Below are 20,603 nucleotides of genomic sequence, written 5' to 3'. Positions count from 1 at the left end.
TCAACTGCCCACATCCCGGAGAAGGCCAGCTCTGACCAAGTAAGGACTCCTGTTAGAAGAGCTCTTCCTATCAAAGCTGAGATTGAGAGGCTGCTGAGTAGGGAGGGTAACTCCCATGGTATGCATAAGGAAACTAAGGTTCAAGACAAGACACTACAACATCTCATAAGGCTGAGACTGGACTGGGAGTAGGGGGAGCAGACACAACATGGACGGACACACACCTGTACCAGCCTTCTATGTAAGCAAACTGCCTCTCCAAAAAAAAAAAAAAAAAAAAAAAAAGCTGCCGTTTAAGGATCAACACCAAAGCAATCAAAATGGATTTTCAGTTTTAATCTTTCCTTTCTTCTGTGCCTAGTCATTCCTGAGCCCAAGGGGGGACCTGGGTTTCTAAGCACAGGCAAGGCAAGAGGAAAGGGCAAGAGGCTCATACTATGGAAGGTTTGAAAGCAGTCTGGGGGGCGGGGAGGATGGGGAAGGAAGGCAGGTCAGGTCGAGGGAGCTTCCTGAGGAGGCTGCTGCCTGGATGGCTAGTTAACGGTCTGACATTCCAAGTCCTACTTAACATGAGGTAATAGCCAAAGCCATCCTCGAAGATTAGATGGTCCCGGATATGAGCGTGGCGGTGAGGAATAAAATAGCTTTGCTAATCGCTGGAGGATTTTTTTTTATCCAGACTCCACTGCGCTTATTCAGAGGGCTTATTCACTTGAAACAGAACCTCGGAGCCTCAGTGTGATCAGAAAGATTTACAGCAAATCTCTGAGCTGGCAGACACGCAGGCGGCCTGGCCTTAATGCCTGCTTGCTAGCACTTTCTTGAACTGAGTAAAAACGCAGAGCAGAGAGAAACCTCAGGCATTTGAAGGAAGGAGGATTCAGGATAATGCTGGGAGCAAGCACCCAACCTATAGGGTTGATGAACCACGGGCCCAGGAGACGTGGGGACATACCAGGTTTTAAAAAGCCCCTGGGAAGACGCAAGGCTGAGGGTTTCAGCAGACCACTTCTGTGAGGGGGAGTTAGAGCTCACTCAGGCAGGCGCCTACCCCCTGGAGAAATAATAGGTTTCCCTAACATAAGGTCACTTTCAACAGAGGAGGACAGCAACTCCTACCCCTAGCATTGGATCTGTCACGGAGACACTGTCGCCCGCACGTCAACCCTGAAGCTAGGTCGTCCAGCTTTGGGTACACATAAACAAATGATAAATCCCCAGCTTCCACCCACAGAGCAGGATGGGAAACTCTGGGGTTAGCTGTGAGCAGCACAGGCCACTTGCCTGTAGTTCTAGGAACAAGCAAGCCCCCGGGCATGCCCACCCTCCTCCCGTACCTGCCCCCACACCAAGACCCAGAGAACCCACACTTACCGCGCTGGACTCTCTCTCTTTGGGATGAGAAGGTCATGACAGGAAGAGGGTCAGGACCCACAAGGAAAAGAAAAAAAAAAAAGGGTAAAAGGTCACTCTCAACTCAGTTAACTTGTGATTTGTTAAAGCCACTTCTCACTGGTTAGCCTGATGCCAGATCCCTGGGTGCCAGTTCTCAACTTGGAAATTGGGCATCTCAATTCTCATTCCAGTGGTCCTCTTCTCACCAGGCCCCAGCATGGCCTGGGAGACCACCGTCATCTTCTCCCTGACAGTGTCAGAGAGACTTGCTTGTCATTGTGCTTTCTGGAATTACGAGCAGGAGCTGGGAAGGTTATTGTTTTAAAAAAAATTCAATGGAGTTTAGAAGTGACTTTTACTGTTTGTTTTCTTAACACCGTTCTCCCTTCCTTGGCCAAAAGCCCCCAAATGCTTAGGCCTCTGGTTACACCAGTCCAGCTAAGCAGCAGCTCCCATGGTCCTCTCCTCCTCTGCCAAGAAGGGACAAAACAGTTGGCTCCTGGTTCCTAGGATACAGCATGGACTAGAGCTAGGATGGTGACTCCTCCCCCAAAGTCCCTGAGAGCTGGGAAGATGTTGACCATGTGGCCCAATAAACACCTAAAAGCCAAACATATAAGCTGGCAACTTTAGTATGGGGCTGCCTGGGACCAGATAGGTCCTTTTGAGATCTGATGTCATTCAGAGTCCTAAGAGTTCTGTTTCCTGCGTCTTCAGAACAGGCCGGGTGAGTGTTTTGACTTTTCAACCTTCTAGTCACCTCTGCTGGAGATCTGCTGAGACCTGCACTTAAAATGGAGCACCAACTAGTCTACGACAGGGTCTCAGGACCCAGGGCTGACCTTGAACTCACTACACAGCTGAGAATTACCGTAACCTTTTGTGTTCTGCCTCCATCCCCATCTCCTGGCCTTACAGCTATGTACTTGCACCCTTAGTTTATATGGTGCCAAGGAATGAACGCCGGGCTCAGGCATGCTAGGCAAGAGTCCTACCAACTGAGCAACACCCCTAGCAGGGCTTGAGGACTAACTGCGTACCTCTTCTAAGGCTTCTGCACTACTAGGAACCTGACGAGATAGAGGAAGAGAGCAAAGGCCCTCCTCCAATCTTGAAAGCGTCCTGCAGGACATGCTGGGCTGGCTCTCAAGACAGGCAGGGTGCTATTGGGAAGATGGCAGCTGGTGTAGACAAACAGACTGCTTCTAGGGCAGGTCACCGGGCCTAAGGACTCAACAGATGGCCCCAAGCCTTGGCTAACTCCAGACTCTAGGTGATAATAGCACTTGCTCCCTCCAGGGTGTCATCCAGCCCCAGCCCACCCTGCCCACACCAGCCCACCCAGAGCCACACCTCTGTGATCCAGTTCATGGTGGTTCTTCTCATCCTTCACTGCCAAGTGGGCTTGGCTGCCCAGGGCACCAAGTGCCAGCAGCCCAGAGCTGCTTCCTGTCACTGGGGGGATCCCAGGAGGTTGGAGGCCTGACGGGTGGGGTGGCAGCTGGACCGGGGGACCATGTGTGGCATGGGAGAGGTGCTGTGCCTGGAGTTGCTGCTGCTGCAATGAAGTTGGTGATAAGTGATGGTAGGTAGGACACGGCAGAGGTGATGCTCTGCCCCTCCCTCTCGCTCCTCCACCAGTAAGCGACAGGGAGCCCCCCCTCCACCGCCACTTGCCCCCTCAGTGCCCACATGCTCATCTGGCTGAACAAAATCTGTTAATGGACTGCAACGTAGAAGATTTATGTCTTCCAGCGTCAGCCCCCAGCTCCAGTCTCAGGACAGTTTCCCATGCCCGTTTTCAAGCCCAAGATAAATAATGCATGCATTTAAAACCCACACGGTCACCAGGGCTTCCTTTCAATGGAGAGGAATCCATTTTTAAGCTCATAGCTCATGCATACATGCCTTTAACATCAGCAGCCAGCACCTCCCACCCAAAGCTGGAACCTGGGCAAAGCCTCCATGATTCTGAAGAAGCCCAAGGCTTGTAGAGTGGGTTGTGGACAGGCTAGGCCAGAGCAGAGGAGTACCAGGACTGGTGGAATAAAAGCTGATGTCCTCGGTCATCAGAGAACACAGAAAAAAACCACAGAACCGGGAACAGCAGAGCCTTTGAAACCAGACGGATCAGGAGCCATGTCCCAGTACTTATTATCTGCATGGCTGAGGCAGAGATTCGACTCCCTGAGCCTTAAATTTCCTCGTCTGCACAAGGGGGAGAGGCAGCACCTACTGTAGGAGACCAACGGTCCTAAGAACCTCAGTACACCCAGACACACACACACACACACACACACACCCCAAGCATTCTCCCGCTCCTCTTCACACCTAAGCCAGGACTCTGCTGCCTGACACCTCACTGCCAGCACCAAGGATCCCCATCTCATTTTCCCCCAAATCCAAGCTCCTACCTAGCTCAGAGGCTTCCAAGTTCCCCCAGCAGCCAAGACAGAATGCTCCCTTATTCATAAGACTGAGGGACAGGTTATATTGTGCCAAATATTTCTCGGAGATGGAAACATTTCTTGGGACTGGCTAGGTCCTTGGGTACGCTTGTCCCCCACCCATGCACACATCTTTCTTCTTGACTAGCCTAAGAGAAAGCAACCAAGGCCACCTTATGTGCATATACATCCCTGGGCACTATCCAAAGAGATCCTATAATTCTGACAGTCACTCAGGAGAGGAAGGATTGTGCCCATTTTACAGACCACAGACTGATACAGGGCCACTGGAGTGGACAGCCCAAGTCCCATGACCCCTAAATAGGACTAACATCATCTAACATCATCTACAGAGTACTCCGAAGAACTCCAAAGCAAGATGGAGGAGGTGAGGAAGAAACACAGCAATGAGGTAACAAGCCAAGACATCACCACGGACTGAGGGAGCTTGTGCCTGTCACGGTGGAACAACCGCTCTCAAGTCAACAGGACCCGGGGAATCCCTACAGGTGTTTGGAAAAGGATTAAAAGCTTCTACGTTCCCTTCAAACTGCTGATCTAGCTCTACCTCCAAGTCAAGCCTTAAACTTCTGGCCCCAGACGCTACATTCCTTAGCTATTTTAAGATTGGCACCCACAGCCATTGCCCCGGACCACAGAGGACCTGAGATGACCCCCACTGCTAGGTACCTGTAAAATCTTTTGGTGGCCAATGGCCTTAAGGGAGATGTGACTCTAGGTCTGCCAGTGTCACAGCAGACCTAAGCTAAGGGAGCTTTGGGGGCAGAGTCGCAGGTGTGCCAGGTAGACTTCCAGTCCTCCCGGCTAAGACGGAACTGCTCTTAGACGGGGGCTAAACACAGCTCCCCACCTTCCCTTTTAAAGAAAGTGAATTTTTAACATCCTCATAAAATACACGAACTCATTGTAAGAAAATTTGTTTTGAAGATTTCCAAGTTTTGTTCTATTTAAGTTCCCCGTTCATCCCACCCTCAGAAGCCACTGTCAGTCTGTCTGGAATCCAGATTTTTCAGATTTACAATTGTCCACGTGACTCTCCACAAATGAGCGACCACATGGTTATATGACCCGATTTAAAAAGAGTTCTGAAAAAAAGTTAACTTTCCTTTTGAACGACTATTTAGTATTCCACAGTCTGGCTGGACTACACAGCTTTATCTAGATATCGTTACAGAGTCTCCACTGGGGCCCGCTGGCTTTAAACCCCTTGCTGGGGAGTCCTTTAGTTCTGGGGTGATAATTACTTAACAAAACCCAAAAAAACAAGGACTTAGGTACTTAATCTATAGTGCATGGTGCAGAACTAGAAAAACAAGACGCTTTAAAGAGACAAAGTGGAGGGAGAGCGTTGCTGGCTGTATATGTAGATTAATCCAAGACTTTTGGGTCTTCAAAAGATGCATCCAAACACCTGGATTCTCAGCCTTCCCAGTCAGGTCTCTTCTCCCGCTCCACTCTGCCCAGTCAAGACAGATTATTGCCTTCTTACTCTTGTGGTCGGAGGAAACTTCCTTTCCCAGTCTGGAGAACTCAGACCCGGGAGCCAGGCAGAGCAGCAGGAGGTGGATTTCCAGCTCCAGCTCCCAGCGATGAGTCCCTGGACAAGTCATCTGACCTCTCTGGGCCCCATTTTCCCACAAAATGGACATCAAAGTGAAGCTCATCCTTAGGTTGTGCAGAGCTCACATTATCCCATGGAAAAGCCAAGTTGGGGTGCAAAGCAACCTTAGCAAATGGGTACAATCCACACGTCGTCTTTAAGCAGCTGATGGGTTTCAGGAAGATGGCTGTCTGTCACATGATCCACCCAGGACCTCCAACAGTCCTGGCACGTCCCTCTGCCCACATACTGGGCGAGTAAGTGAAACGCCAGAGGAGGTTAGCAGCAGAGAGGTAGGAATATAAGTCAGCCGAGAGCTTTAACCAGAGGTTCCAGATGCGGCCTTGGAGGTCCAGTTAGAGAAAGCTATTACAGCCAGCATCAGAGGGGCAGACAAAAAATCCACAGGTAAATCCACAGCAGAAACTTGTGATAAAAGTTGTCAACGACTCAGAGATGGCCAGGGTGTTCCCCGGTGTCTCAGCAAGGAGTATCCTCCAAGACAGCGGCAAGAGCAGCTGGCTCTGTACGGCCAGAAACACCCCCCATGCTCTCCTCAGGGTGGTCTGAAGGTACCATCGGGGCAAGCCCAGAAGACTGCAGACAGAGTGGCGGAAGAACTGAGCTGGAAATTCTTCAACAAGGCAAGAACAGGTGCAAATGAACGCCAGTGGTCGTGGTGACAATACACAGCCACATTTTCTCCTTGACGAGGCCAGGAACAGTTGGCAATGGTATGACTCTCAGGCAGATGGGACCATGGCCTGTCACTTCCCTGGGCAAGCACCCTCAGGCGATGTGTCTAGCCTTTGCATCCTGTCCTCTGGCTTCAGAGCACAAAGTACTCAAATATGGTTTAGTCTGGGAGGGTCATGCTGCTTTCAACGGAAGCTTTCTCAACGGTAGAGAAATGTCATCAGTGAAGAGGTCTGAGGCCACCTGCCTCCACTTTGAACTGTTCCTCCTAATACTGGCTCTTCTCCATCACGAAAAGAAAGGAAGTCAGTGATTCCCCCTCTGCCCTTAACCCCGAGGGCTGAGAAACACAGACCAAGCACATCCATCTTCATCCTTGACGAAGAAACCACACCCCAGAGCTCATGTCCCCACGGTGGTATTTCTGCGTGCCCGGTGCCCATGGTCTGGGATGGGCAGGCGTGGCTGACAGCAGAGGCTGCTGGGAAGTGCTGCTTGAAGAGCATGTGTAACCGGATTACACACCTCACGCTTCATGCCTCTGCTAGCTGATTAGATGCTTCGGTTCTGAGGTTCATAATTTGAGTTAAACTTAGGGAAGTTGTCTAACCACTTCAATTCCAGAGCCAAATAGACCAAGAGCTGCCACAGACGAAGCAGACAGGGTCTGGATAACCTCGAGGATGCCTCTCTAACCCCCAACATGGGGAAAAGCAGGTCTTCCACCCAGCCCAGTGGGTACCCAAGGTTCCCCGGCAGCATTAGAGCTTCTGGGCTCAGCAGCAGCTTTCACAGGTCATGGTGACCTTTGCTATCTCCACTTCAGAGACTGGGACAGCCACGAGGGCCAACTAACGCCACTACGCAGCAGAAATCCAAGCCAGGATTCCCAAATCGGCATTCCCCTGCTTCAGCTCAGTCAGCCCCTGCGTTTCCAGAAGTTGATGCTAAGGCAGAGCCTTGCCACCATTCTGTCCCTTCTAACCTTCCACCAGCTGACTCCTGCTCCGCCATATTACCCAGCTTCCGGGAGCAAAGACAGGAAGCCCCGGCAGGGCGGCTTCGCAGACCTTGCATGGTCTGGGACAAGCTACAGTTCTAACCTCCCTCCTCCTCTTCCCTCTTAAGAAAAATATCAAGCCAACATTTCACATACATCCACTAAATAATTCTCTTGGCAGTTCATACCGAGTAGCCAAGTGCCCACCACGTCCTAGGCAAAGGCCTCGGGTCCACTACAGAACCCTGTATGAAGTAAGTTCTAGAAGAGACTCCACCTCTCAGCCCACCTTCCCCAAGGGGACGTGAGTTCCCTGGGGACAACTGGGAGCTGAGGAAAGTCTGGCCAGGAGCCCAAGTCGCTTCACCTGTCCTTCATTACAGCTCTCCGCACACACCTTCTTAATCTTGGGTGAGGCCTGACATCTTAGAGGAAGACCCCTGGGAGACTCCAACCCTGTGACATGCTCCTGGCTGCACCCAGGTTCCTGATACTGCTAGCAGTCCAGCTAAATGAGGACTTCAGACTCCAGCTCCGTGTCAGGAGGCCATAATCAGCCACCCGAAGCCAGGTGTGCCACTAGCAACGCCCTCCTAGTCCATTCCACCTGAGGGAATCCCAGACTGGAGCACGCCCCTGCCTGCGTCCTTATCTTATCAGGGTGGCTCCCCTCCCTCTTCCAGGAGAAGAGAAACAAGCCCCTCGCTGGAGGGCAGTCAGGCACAGCTCCCCCGTACTGGCTTGCCCCAGCTGTTGGCAATCCCTGCCTCGCGAGGCTCTGTCAGGCGCGCCACGATTAGACGGCTGCTTGCCTAATGACAGGGCGCTGGCCGCATTCACTCAGAGCCCAAGAAGCAATTACCTTGAAAATGGGGGTCACAGGCCCCACTCGTGGGCTTTAATTGAATTCCAATATCTGCCTAGGGCTGCCTTGACCTAACTTGTAGCTTCCTAAACGCTACTTAAAGGAACTGGAGCCAATCCAATGGTGCTGCTTCCCAATTTCACTCTTTTCTTTAAGAAGAGTATTTTCGTGTGTGGATTTTAATTCCAAAAGTGGAAGGGAGAGAAGGAACCCGATTGCAACCCCTCTAGACTGGTGAAAGAACTTGCCCTGGAGGCCTTAAGGAGGGGCCTGGAAGGGAATACAGACAAGGAGCTGGATGAGAAAGACTTCTGGAGACATCCTGGGGCTTATATCCCACCTCTAACTTCCTGCGCCAGCACTGTAGGACCCAGGCCGTGCACAAGGATGCTCTAGGCAGGCAGGGAGAGCCCGCTCTCAGGTTGGCTTGATGGCTAAATCTCTGTAAAATAACAGCTCTGCCACGCCAGTGGTTTTCAACCAGAGACCCTTTTGCCCACATAGATATAAGCAACATCCGGAGACATCTGGGGTGCATAAGAATGTGTGTGTGTGGGGGGGGTGCTGCTCACTCCGAGAGTACAGAGCAAGGCTGTTGCTGAATATCCCAAAATGCACATGGCAACCAAGAATTATCTGCTTCCGTTTTCCAAAAACGCCAGACCATGGGTTCTATGTTCCGATAAATCACACCCCACCTCACCCCCTTCTCAGAAAATCCTAATTAAACTCAGTAAAAGGGGGCTTGTGGGAAGAAGGGGTTCAGAGGAACTGGGAAGATACAAGTAGATCATTGGGGGGGGGGGTGAGGTAGGTCAGTGGCTGAAAATGCTCCTGCCACACCCGACAGCTTGAGCTTGACTATGGGGTCCCACACAGTGGAAGGACAGAACTGGCTCCTGCGTGTCATCCTTCGGCAGCCAACACACATGCTGACACATACGAGCACACACGGGTTCGATAATAAATGTAAAACAGTACTTTTTCAGAAGAGGGTAGTGAGGGTGAATAGGCTCAAACCACACTATATGTATGATGAAACTGTCAGAGAATAAGCTTTCTAAAAATAATTCCTAAACGAGAACCCTGGACTAGATGATCACAAAAGATTCTGCAAGCTTGAAGATATCATGGCTTCTCTCCCTAGAGTGCTGCTTCCCAGCACCAAGCCTCTTGCCCTCCCTGCCCCCAACACCACCAAGAATCAGTGCAGGCTTAAGCCTTCCCCAGACTGCAGCAGAAGGAACCCACTAAGGGCGCCTCAGCCAAAGGACTCATCCAGGTTCCATCCAGGTGTACAGCTGAAACTCACAAGGCCGTGCGAAGAGCACTCAGCCATGCAGCCCAGGGCACGGAGTAGCAGGACCCCCAACCCCAATACTGTCACAGCACGGTGCACATCAATCAACAGCAGAGATGGTTCTGACCCCTGGAGGCCAAAGAAGGGCAGCCCAGCCTTGGGAAGGGACAGGGACAGGGGCAGCCAGACACTGATCAGTACCTCCTAGACGTCTGGAAGATGCCAGGGGATGAATGACCTTATAGGTAGACTCGAGATGTGTCTGGTATTTCTTTAGTTTGTGGACTAGGAACAATGTGGAAAGAGCCCGATAGATCTAAGCCCTCAGCTACTTAGGGAAACGGTGGGCCATGGGGCTGCCATTCTCGGAGAGCACCTAAGGTCAGAGTTCATCTCTGGTCATGGCAAATGAGAGGAATAAAAGGGCTATACACACGGTGAGAGGCAGATTGGGGAGTCCACGTACCCCGATGATGGCGTTCAGCTCTGTCATAGTGACCTGCTTGGCGCGTTCCACGGCCTGCGCCACTTGCTGCTGATGCTGGGGGCGGGGGGAATAAAGTATGGTCAGGTGTGGCCATCCTCAGTATCCTCCATCACTGGGCACCAGGAACCTCTCAGGACCCTTCCCCCGAGGGCCCAGTGGGCCCAGGACACAGGGCTGAGGGTGGCAGGTGAAGTCACTTTCTTCTATCAGTCTTTTCAATGAGAATGAACGGCTTTCTAAGGAAAACATATGAGCGCCACAGATGGCTACTGGTCCACGGTCTCCTCTACCTCACACACAGGAAAACCTTTATTCTGTGCAATGTGAACATAATCTGGATGCTGCATATTGGAGTGATTGCTTTCTAGTCATGGAATCATTACTATAGCCATGTAGGACATCAAATTTCAGAACACGCCAATAGCTGCTAGTGGTGACTTAGAACATGTGGGATTTACACTCAAACGGCCGAGAAGAAACGTGGACCTGATCTATGGCTACCAAGAGGGAGAGCAAAGAGTAGCTAGAAAGAGAACGTGAATATGGCTGAAGGAACTCTTAACAGGGTCACAGACTTCTGAATGCAATGATGTGTTGGCGTAGACTCGAAATTCTAACAAATACTCCACCCTGGTGTGGGGAGGCTATGGGAAACCTTTGTATTTTCCACTCAATCTAGCCAAACCTAAAGCCCATGATTAAAAATTATATTTCATACATTCCCTAGAGCCCTAAGGTAGCATCGGTCACACACAATGACATCTCCCTTACTGGGTACCCAAGGTACTGCCATATCTAATTCTTCTATCTATCTTGTCAGAACCTGGTTCAGCTTCAGAGCCCCACCAGGGAGCTGCTGTGGTCCCAGCTACCAAGGGGACTGGAGGGTGCATCCTGGCCCTGCGTGTGTTGGAACAGGATCAGACAGGACAGAATCAGAGGCCAATGAGGTCAACCCATCAGTCTGCTGCTCCGTACTTCCTGAGCCGCTTTCGAGATTCTTCCCTCAGAATGCTCAAGTCCAGCCCTTTGCCTCCTTTGAGGGTTCTCAAGAGTAAAGTGACAAGACTTGCGTGCCATTCCTTTGGAGAGGGTACATTGCACCTGGGGAGTCAGCAGCCCACACAGGGGCTGACCTTTGCCACCAAGCAATCAGTCTTACTGGAACCAGGTATAGGGAAAGCAGAGGCCAGTGAGGATGTGTGGGTAGGACATGGTGCCCATCACTGTTGCAGATGAAAACCAAGACCCTCCTCCCAGAATTCAGGTGTGGCAGAGGAGCACTCTCCCACTGACAAAGGAGCAACGGGGGTCCCTGTGACGTGAGCCCTGCCCCCTGACTGGCTGGAGAAGGTTTGCCAATCCTATCAGCGGATCAGTATGATAGACTGGGCTGAGCTCGGGGGCTGGAGGGAGGCCTGGCCACACTGTGCTGCCTTGGGCAGAAGAGGAGGAAACAGGAGAAGGCCTTACCTCTTGTGACAAGAAAGGCATGATCTGGGCTAAAATTGTGTTCAGTCTCTTTGCAATCTCTGTCTGCAAAGGAAAAAGAGAACACAAAGAAATCAAGACACTGAAACACTGAGAAAAGTCAAAGTGGTATCTCTCTCTCTCTCTCTCTCTCTCTCTCTAACGCACACGCACACATTCACACCCACTGCGGCTCCTTACCATGGGCTCCATGGTTGCATTTTAGAAAGCTCCCATTTCATTGGGGAGGTGGCCCAAGTTTGGCAGGTCTCAACTCGCATCTTCTATAGAGAATCCCCACTGTATTTCCACCATGTATATCAACAAAAACCGCTTCACATTCCAGAAAACCCATGATAAAACTGAAATCTAGTGTTGAGAGAATCACTGTGTGCAAGGCCTCTCCAAACTGGAAAGGTCAAAGGCAAGAGAGCCCATGGACATGATGGAGTGAAGGGCTCCCCCAGAGCCAGCCTCACCCTCATTTTCCACTTTCAACATTGCTTCTAACCCTTGTGGGACAACCAGAAAACACACTGCTAAGTCTTCAGCTCTTAGGGTCAACTCTTAAGAATGGAGCCCTGTGGTTCCCTCCATAAAGGCTGCTCACAAAACCAGCAGATCAATTCTCTGCCTACTCCGCCTCCCAGCAAAGTCCATGCTTAGAATACCAAGAGCTTCCAGCAGGACCATGTGCTCAGAGCTCAGATCAAGAGTGCTGCTAAATGGTTAACTGAACCCGACAGGAAGGCCTGGGACGCTGACAGATGACTCTTGGAATTGGCTTTCTTATCTTGTCTGAATCCTGAGCAGCCAGGACTCAGGTCTCAGAGCGGCTTTCATCAACATGCAGCGATCTTTCAGACAAAACCATGACAACAGCCTTTTAAAAACCTGTGATCATCTGCATGTCAAATGATTCTGCATGCGAAATCTAGCGTGCCTCAGTGAAACAATGCCCTCTGAAGCATCACCAACAGAAGCTGGCCTTGGGCAACTCCTGAGGCCAGCGCCCCTTCCATCATCTCCGGGCACTAAAGAATATGTCTCCGGTTTGTGGAGAGAACAGGCCCCGACAAGAGCCTAACGGGCGTGGGCAGCCATGCGTCCTAAGACTACAGAAGTCAGGCAATCCAACCAGAAAACCTGCCCACTAAACTGCAAGTTCCTGGTGGAGATAGAGCCATGATGGAACACCTGGGTCTCCTCCGGAACAGGGTGTTTCCCAGCAGGCACTGCTCCGAGTATTTGTAGCAGAATCGTTCTTTACTATAAAGGACTGTCCCTCAAACCCCAGACCAACTGTGTCAGTATGGTCCCCAATTTCTAAGCTTTCTGGGAGTAAGGGCAAATAGCATTCCAGCTGAGAGCTGGAATATATTGTTGGGACCCTTATTTACCCAACAGTGGCAGACAGCAACAAGGAAGCCACACGTCAAGGTTTCTCAACCTCGCTGGTCATAAATTGTTTGTTCCGTTGGGCTGTCTTGTATATTGCAAGATTCTTAACCACAGTTTGACTCTGGCCTTTTCCCAAGCAGTCTGCCACTTGTGCCCTAAGGACCCTTGGAGGATCACTTCGCGTAGCCTCAGTCAGCCTACATACGCAGGAAGAACTGTACCCCGAAACCAGGGCCCTCTCACTTGTTCGCTTCTTCTGCAGACAAGGATGGGAGACAGGAGAGAGAGCCAGAGCTCTAGAATCAACGAGCAAGCCTGCATCACACTCGGAATTGACCGAGAAGGAATTCGCTCACGTCACATGTGCTAACTAGGAACAGAAAGTCTTATAAAGAGCAAAACACCAACACATCAGCCCGGGTGCCTCAGACAACCAAAGACAGGGGAAAACAGTATGTGCTCAATAGTATCTGGCCAACGAATAACCTAACTAGCATTTATTCTTTTTCTCTCGTGTCTGTGTAGTGCGTGCCTGCTGCATAGGCGTGGGGAGGCCAGAGCCTGACACCTGGCGTCTTTCTCTTTCACCTTCCATGGTTTGAGACTGAATCTGGAGCTCACCACTACAGCGAGACTGCCAGCCAATGAGCTCCTTAGATTCTCCTGACTTCACAAACCCCAGTACAGGGCATTAGTGACTGAGCCAGCTCCTCAGCCCCACTGTGTGCGTGCGCACGAATACTTCATGCTGTAGAGTGTCTATGGTGATGATTCCTGGTGTGAGCAACATGCTGTGATGGACAAAGTGTCGACAGGCAGCTGGAACAGGGGATGGAGGCGGGCAGTGGCTCAAACACTTGATCAACAGGGTAAAAGTATACGCCAAGCCAGGCCAACCACAAGCCAGCACACTGGGTCTCTCATTGCCCCATCAATTCCCCAAATACACAGGCAGGAAGGCAGAGGCCAACTCTGTCCCCTGGCAGCCATTTGACCTACTACAGCTCACTACAGCTCAGAGCTTACCTCCTCTAAAGCAGGTCAAAGGTCAGGGTCTTGATAGGGAAAAGTAAAGAGCTGGCCTTGCCCTTCCCCACACCTGCAGCAAGCTCGACTGCCAGGTTCCTGGGGGGGGGGATGGGGCGGGGGACAGGACACCACACTTCTCGCACCTTGCCAAGGCCCAAAGCCCGGTATCCTCTGTCGTTAAGAAAAGGGATTCCCTGGGATTTTGCACATCCATGTTCAAGTCAAGGCCTGCAACTCTGGCCACCAAGTGACCACAACTGGATTGCTCAGGGGCCCTGTGGGTGGCTGAGACGAAGCCTTCACTCCTGCTTCATCTTCCATCACCACAAACACCAACTAAGCACAAGTACAATGGAAGTCCAGAAGCCTGTGGAACTGACACCCAAACTCAAGCATGACAGAGAGGCCACTGGCTGGCAGGAAGGATTTAGACAAATCACCAAGAGCACTTGGGTGGGGGGCACATACATCTGGAATACATCTGAAAAACTTCTACAACCACCAGGCTTCCCTGTCTTGGGACTTGAGCTTGCATTTGCTTCTGTTTCTGCCCTTCCTCGGGGCACGAGCTGCTGGCCATTATACCTTTCTTCATCTCCTCTCGACATAGAAGCACAGACTGAGCCTTCTCCATCTTGTACCCAGGCCGCTCTGTGCTTGGGAGGGTCATGGTAGGGCAGTGGTTCTCAACATGTAAGTCGCAACCCTTTGGGGAGATGAACAACCCCTTCACGGGGGTCATATACCAGATATCCTGCATAGCAAATACTAAGATTCATTAACAAAAGCAAAATTATACTTATGAAGTAGCAATGAGAACATTTTATGGCTGGGGGTCACAACATGAGGAACTGCATTAAAGGGCCGCAGCATTAGGGAGGTTGGGAGCCACTGTTCTAAAGGAAGGGGAACCAGCGGCCCAGAGAGAGCCAGTCTCAAGAGTAACAGGGAAGCATCCACCTAGCTGACCGCCACCAGCACTCTGCATGCCAGCTCTCACAGCCCTGCCGGAAGGCACCTACCAACAACCTCTATTTTCCAGATGGGGAAACTGACACTCGGCAATTAAGCGACTCCGCTAAATGACTTTTGGCCAGGAAGCCAAATTTCAGTAGGCTGAGACGGCTCAGAGAAATGTTTTTGAAAGAAAATCGACCGTCGGGGCTAATGATTGACAGCATTTCTGATTACCACAGCTGTCCAAACAGCATTTGATCCAACTCAAACAACCTCTAAGCACCCGCTGCAAAGAAAAGGGGGACAAAAATCTAGATGTGTGATTTCGACAATTAGGACAGGTCACAAACCATGAGCTGGAGCCAGAGTGTGTACTAGAAAACTCCCGGTGCTCAGGCCCAGTCTGTTACCAGTGTGGCAGCTGGGGCCCGGCAAGCCCAACCCATCCTCCCCACTACCTGAGGACACAAGGCATCTCTGCCTGTGAGTCAGGTCTTCAACCTGAGATGTGGCAGGAGGGGTGGGAAGGCGGCCGGCTTTGAACATTCTAGTGAGAGGTGTCTGGGGACGCTGCTCTGGCCTTTCAAAGTGCTTCTCACGTACAGCTCAAAGGTGGTGACGCTGCTGGTAGACAGGCCCATTCCTGATCTCTGAGATACAGGCAGAAGCAGCCAGGGCCGGGCTGGGGTCCCTTTCTGAGTCTGTGCTACCCCAGGGCACTGGGGAGGAATATTTGCCCTGAGTCTCCGTTGAGATTGTTAGGCGAATAAATGACACAAAACAAGACAGTGGGGGGGGGGGGCAAGTGTAATTTCCCAAAGAGCAGTCTGTTCCCTGTGCCTTCGTAGCTCTTGTTTGCACGTTCCTCTTGCCATTAAAGCAGGACCGCTGGATGTCTGGCCGAAAGCTGAGGATACCCGAACACCCTGAAAGTGCGTGTCTAGAAGAGCAATCTACCACCTGCATCCGCTCCAACTTCAGGCCATCCCTGACCCTTGACCTCTGACACCGAGTTAAGGAGGGGATGGAGTCAACTCTTAGTCCTCACCCCCAGCAATCGCTGCTGCAGCTGGCCGTTCAGCATCCAGTCAGTTGTTGGCCCATTTGCCTCCTGTAACTGACCATGCTAGACACAGTACGGTGTCTCCAACAGCCACTCCACTGCTAGCTAGCTTTAAACCACCCGATCACGGCTAGCTGTGGACTTGGAGCGCAATTCACCTGAACCTCAGCCAGACCGAAAACAAAGCAGGGGAGGAACCTGCCAGTTTAAGGAGCACTGAAAGCTAAAGCTGGAAGAAAATGACCCAGCTTCTACTCTTAGTTGTCTCCACCGAGTTTAGGCAGACCACTTCTCTTCTCTGGGCTATCATGTTACCTGGAAAAGGGAAGGGTAGACCAGGCGGCTCATTTAGGTCCCAGGGACCAGACTCAGACTTTAGACCGCCACACACTTCTGAGCGGCCTGACTCACTGTGGGACCTCCCACTTCCCACTAACTCAGACAGCTCTGCAAAGCAGAGCGCCACATAAGCGCCTAAATGGAGGAGTAGTGGGGGTGTGCCAAGCCACACCCTGGCAGCTGGATGAAAGGACCAGAGAGTGGGCAGGCTTGCTGTGGACTAGGGCTGGGTTCTGGCGTCCTGTGTTCTTGTGAGCTTTTGATTCTCTCCAACACCTAAACCTGTATACAACTGTCCTAGAGCCTGCAGCAAGAGAAACACGGTGGCCAGTATTATCAACCTAACAGGCAGACTCTGTGCACGCCAGTGAGAGTCTGGGTATGGCTGAGGTGGTGGAAATGTTGAGTCTACATATAGACCGAAGCTATCCCATGAGCCGAGGAGGAGAAAGTAAGCGGGGCTCCAGTACAGGCTTTCCTGTTGCAGAAGGAAAGTGACCAGACGCCTCCTGAGGCCATGCCTCCCCACCACGATCAACTGTACCCTCCATCTGTGAGGCAGCTCTCTCTACACATCCTTTCTTTCTTTTCTTCCTTCCTCCCTCCCACTTGATTTGTGTGTGTGCACAGGCATGTGCATGTGCACATGTTGACCTCTGGAGGTATCTTCCTTGATCATTCACCTTATTTTTGGAGACGGGGTCTCTCCCATTGAACCGTGAACTCATCAGTTCGGCTAAGCTGGCTGGTCAGTGAACTTCGGGGGTCAGCTTGCCTCTAGTCCTCTCCTCCAGTCAGATGCATAGACGCACACGTTAGCAGAGGTGTCAGGATCCAAACTCCGGTCCTCACATTTGCACAGCAGGTATTTTCCCAACTGAGACATCTCCCAAGCTCCCTTAAGTTGCCTTGGTCAAGGTGTTCTGTCACAGCGACGGACACCGACCAACACAAGCAGTAACACACATCTCTAAGTGCCTCCTGGAGTGCACAAAGAAACGCACCTCCAAAGTTCTCATTTACAGGGAAGCAGCGCCATGTCTGCTGTGTAGGGAAAGGGCTGTCCGGCACTAGCAGGCTCTTGGCTACATCTCTAACATAAGGGTGTCTTCCTTGGAGATCAGGACAGAGTCATGGACAGTCATCACAATGTGAGTCTAGAGACCTACTTACAGATACATGTGAGAGAGACATGGTACAGACACCCGGCCTGAAGGGTGAGCTACACTTCAAAGCCACACAGTACCAGTGATTTTCATCCCGGCTGTGTCTAACCTGCCGACATACGTGATCTTTGGAAAGTCCGATCCTGTCTCCAGTTAATCCGCTAGACTCCTGCATTTGAGGTGGAGTATCAGATCGACTCTGGGATTCCCCAGTTTGAATCAAGTTTTACCCAGTTCTCTGGGTAACTAAAGTGAACCTGCTTCAGCCTGAATTAAAAGGAGAGGAGTTTGGAGCTGTGAGCTGTGCGCAGAGAGAGCTGACTCTGGCCAGGCTTCATAACTACCCAGCAGCCAAGTATTAGAAGATTCCAGAACAAAGTGTCTGGGCAATCTTCACTTGACATATCCCTTGTATTTCCTAGGCAATTCTAAATTAATAGCCCCTCAATTACTGACAAGATGGTACTGTTGGCCAGTCAGTTTCTCCTTGGGCTGAGCCAGGTGGTATTTATCAACAAAGGAAGGAAAATCGGGGGAGGGGGAGGGGCAAGGCAGCTAACAAAAGCCAGGGTGGTGTTCCCAGGCCCCAGTCCCTCTGTGCCACAGACCCTGCTGAGGAGCAAGAAAGGGATAAATGATCCACTTAGCAGCCTGGGGGATGATGCTTGCTGCTTCTGGGGGCAGAGGGAAGGGGGACGGCTGGTTTACATCACAGATTGCCTGGTGATAGGTGAGCCTTTTTAAAGGCTCTCTTAGCACTGACATATTGATCAAATTATATATAACTACAACACCATTAAATATTTACACCCTCTGGAGAAGCCTGCTGGGGTCTTTATGCTAGGAAAACCAGGATGAGGAAGGGCCTGTGTCTCCACATGACCCCAAGGACCTTTGTCTTATAGAGGGCAAGAATGGCAAGGCCAGCCTGGGATGGCCACCTCATGCACCAGCCCCTGTGCCCTTCCCAGGAGAGGAAGGAACAGTGAGGAGGGCAGGGAGGAAGGAAGTCACAAGGGCTTCCCAGAGCCTGGGGTTTCTGAGTGGTGACATGACCCTTTAGGCACTTCCCTGAAAGAAATTAGCCTTCCTTGTTCTTGTAAGAAGTCTACGTGCCAGGCAAGCGAGTGGGGGAGGGGCTCAGTAGGAAAGCATGACGACCCAGTCTGGAGCACTCTTGGGCAGGGGTATAACACACTGAGAGCTCTCAGATATGCCCGGATGCCAAGCACAGGAGCACCCAGAGGGCCACGGAGGCACTCCTCCGCGCTGTAAGAAAGACAGAACTGAGCCCAGCTGACTGCCCACGTCCCTCCCTGAGCTCTGAGATGCTAAGACTTTCATTTCTCTGACTCTCACTTTCCATGCACCCAGCTTCCTGTTAACAAGATCCAATAATCTTTAAATATTTGTTCACTTTAATTTCTTGGTTCCCAAACACATTAAACTGCTTGCCTCCCGCCCCCTACGAAGGGAGACGGCTCTCAAAGAGCTTGCTTGTACGGACAGAACAGAGGGAGCTTTTCAGATTACACCTTCCCCCAAGCTGCCCACTCATCCCAGGAACCCCCTCCCCTTTCCTCCGCCCTCCCCTCGGATAACCCCCTGTTCCCTCCCCCCACCTTCCCAGACTCCACTGGCCAACTCCTGTGAGGAGGAAAAATTCTCAATTCATCCCTGTAGGGTTGCTATGGCAACCCCCAGCGACCTAATCCCCCCCCCTTGGAGCATTATGCAAATTTCCCCCTTGACCCTCAACAGGCTGTAAAAGTCACATTACCCTTGCTGAGGCAGCTCATTAAATTTTGGGGGTCTCTTCACCAGGTCAGGGGTACAAATGAAACCAACCTCTTTGACATTTTGAGGACGGGGGCTCTCTGGGAAAGAGAGGAGCATGAAGGGAAAACGAGGTGGTACGCAGCCGACCGAGTCGGCAGAAACAGAGCCCTATTCTGTGCGAGCTCACAAGCGCAGAGCATATGCCCTCCTTAAATTGCAATGCAGAGGGTCAACGGGTCTCCTTTTCTCAAGTCAGCCGAGGCATTTCACAGGCCATGAAATCAAGTCGGGGCCCTCGTCTCGCCATCAACTCACTCAAACTGACTTCTTCTCAGACAGAAAACCTGCCATCTCACAGATGGACCCCAGAGAGCAAGGGGATGCTCCCCACAGGTCTCCCTTACACCAGGGGTCCTCTCAGCCAGTGCTGATTCTTGCCCTTAGAGGATAGGACAATGAGCAGTGTCTGGAAACCGTGTCAGGACCACAGCGGTGCCGACTGACAACCAACCAGTGGGTAGGAGCTCAGAGCAGGCTGGATATGCCCCCAGTGCGTGCATGCTTACTGGAAAGACTGAAAGTCGTTCTGGGGTGAGGGGGATCATGCTATGGCCCTGCTCAAATAGAGGCCCTGACCGGACCCTGCCGATGGGTCCACCCTGAGACCACACACATCCAACCCCTTCAAACAGCAGTGCACCTGCTACATGGGCTTGGGGTGGGACCTAACACTGCAGGATTGGGATGTGGAGTGGCTAAGCAGCAACATGAAATGGCCCACGGAAGTCTAGGGAGCCTGGCCCTCTCCTCTCCTCCTCACTTTTCTTCTCCCTCTCTGAGGCCATGGAAAAGTTGAGGCTCTCTCTGTCCCACTGTGGGATTCCTCCGCTGAGCCCCGTCTATGTGCTAAGTTCCTGGACCTCCCTCCCATAATCCCTCACACTCCCCAAACCCCCAATGTCCAGAAAGCCATGCGCCACAGACGGGCTAGTGCAACTAGATTTAAACAGAATCTCAAACTCCGTTCTTCAGTCACCTCGGGAGCCCCATTTCAATGGCTCAGCAGTCATGCCGCTATGGGCGACCATGCTGGGCAGAGCAGGCGCACAGCACTTCCAGGGTTATGACAATTTTGTTCAAGCCTGCTCAGCTAGCAGGTAGGACTACATAGACCAGCACTCACTAAATCTCACAGAAGTCAAGCAGCTGCCCAGAGTCATATTGGTAGGGTACAGATCAAGGGACAGAGACCTACCCTAATGCCCCACTCTAGCCATTAAGAAAACCCCACCCCACCCCCATTACCCAAGCTCCTGGTTTTCTGCCTCTAGAGGTCCCAGACAAGAAGCTCCAAATCTACTGTTGTCTTCACTGCTGCCCATGTAAAAATAGGCTTGTCAGAAATACTGCCCCAACCTTGTAGGCCTGGGCTTTCAACTTAAGTATTCAAGGGGTCTGCAAAGAAGGGGTCTCTTGAGAAGCAAGCTAAGAATCCGGTGGGGTGGGGGAAAGCTAAAGGCCGTAGGAAACCCCCACCCACAGGACATGGCATAAAAGCTAATGTCAAAGCCACAACAGGAGGATTGTG

At 51.6% G+C, this 20,603-nt stretch overlaps 1 protein-coding gene across 12 annotated transcripts in view; it reads right to left on the bottom strand.

Annotated features, from left to right (window-relative positions):
- The window catches only part of Tle3 (TLE family member 3, transcriptional corepressor), a 44,236-nt gene that overhangs the window by 12,996 nt on the left and 10,637 nt on the right, over nt 1–20,603 (bottom strand). For 4 of the 12 annotated variants that reach the window (XM_050151962.1, XM_050151965.1, XM_050151964.1 and 1 more), the window contains exons 5-8: nt 11,285–11,347; nt 9,761–9,865; nt 2,749–2,953; nt 1,375–1,391 (exon numbers count right to left, since the gene is read on the bottom strand). In XM_050151962.1, coding sequence (XP_050007919.1) covers nt 1,375–1,391; nt 2,749–2,953; nt 9,761–9,865; nt 11,285–11,347 — 390 coding nt within the window. The remainder of the gene's footprint in view (nt 1–1,374; nt 1,392–2,748; nt 2,954–9,760; nt 9,866–11,284; nt 11,348–20,603) is intronic. The other 8 variants (XM_050151967.1, XM_050151970.1, XM_050151969.1 and 5 more) reach the window with 3 other exon arrangements.

The sequence above is a fragment of the Alexandromys fortis genome, unplaced genomic scaffold (assembly GCF_014885135.2).
Source record: "Alexandromys fortis isolate MF-2015 unplaced genomic scaffold, M_Fortis_MF-2015_v1.1 scaffold_70, whole genome shotgun sequence".
NCBI classification, from domain to species: domain Eukaryota; kingdom Metazoa; phylum Chordata; class Mammalia; order Rodentia; family Cricetidae; genus Alexandromys; species Alexandromys fortis.
This window is presented reverse-complemented; position numbering and strand designations above follow the sequence as displayed.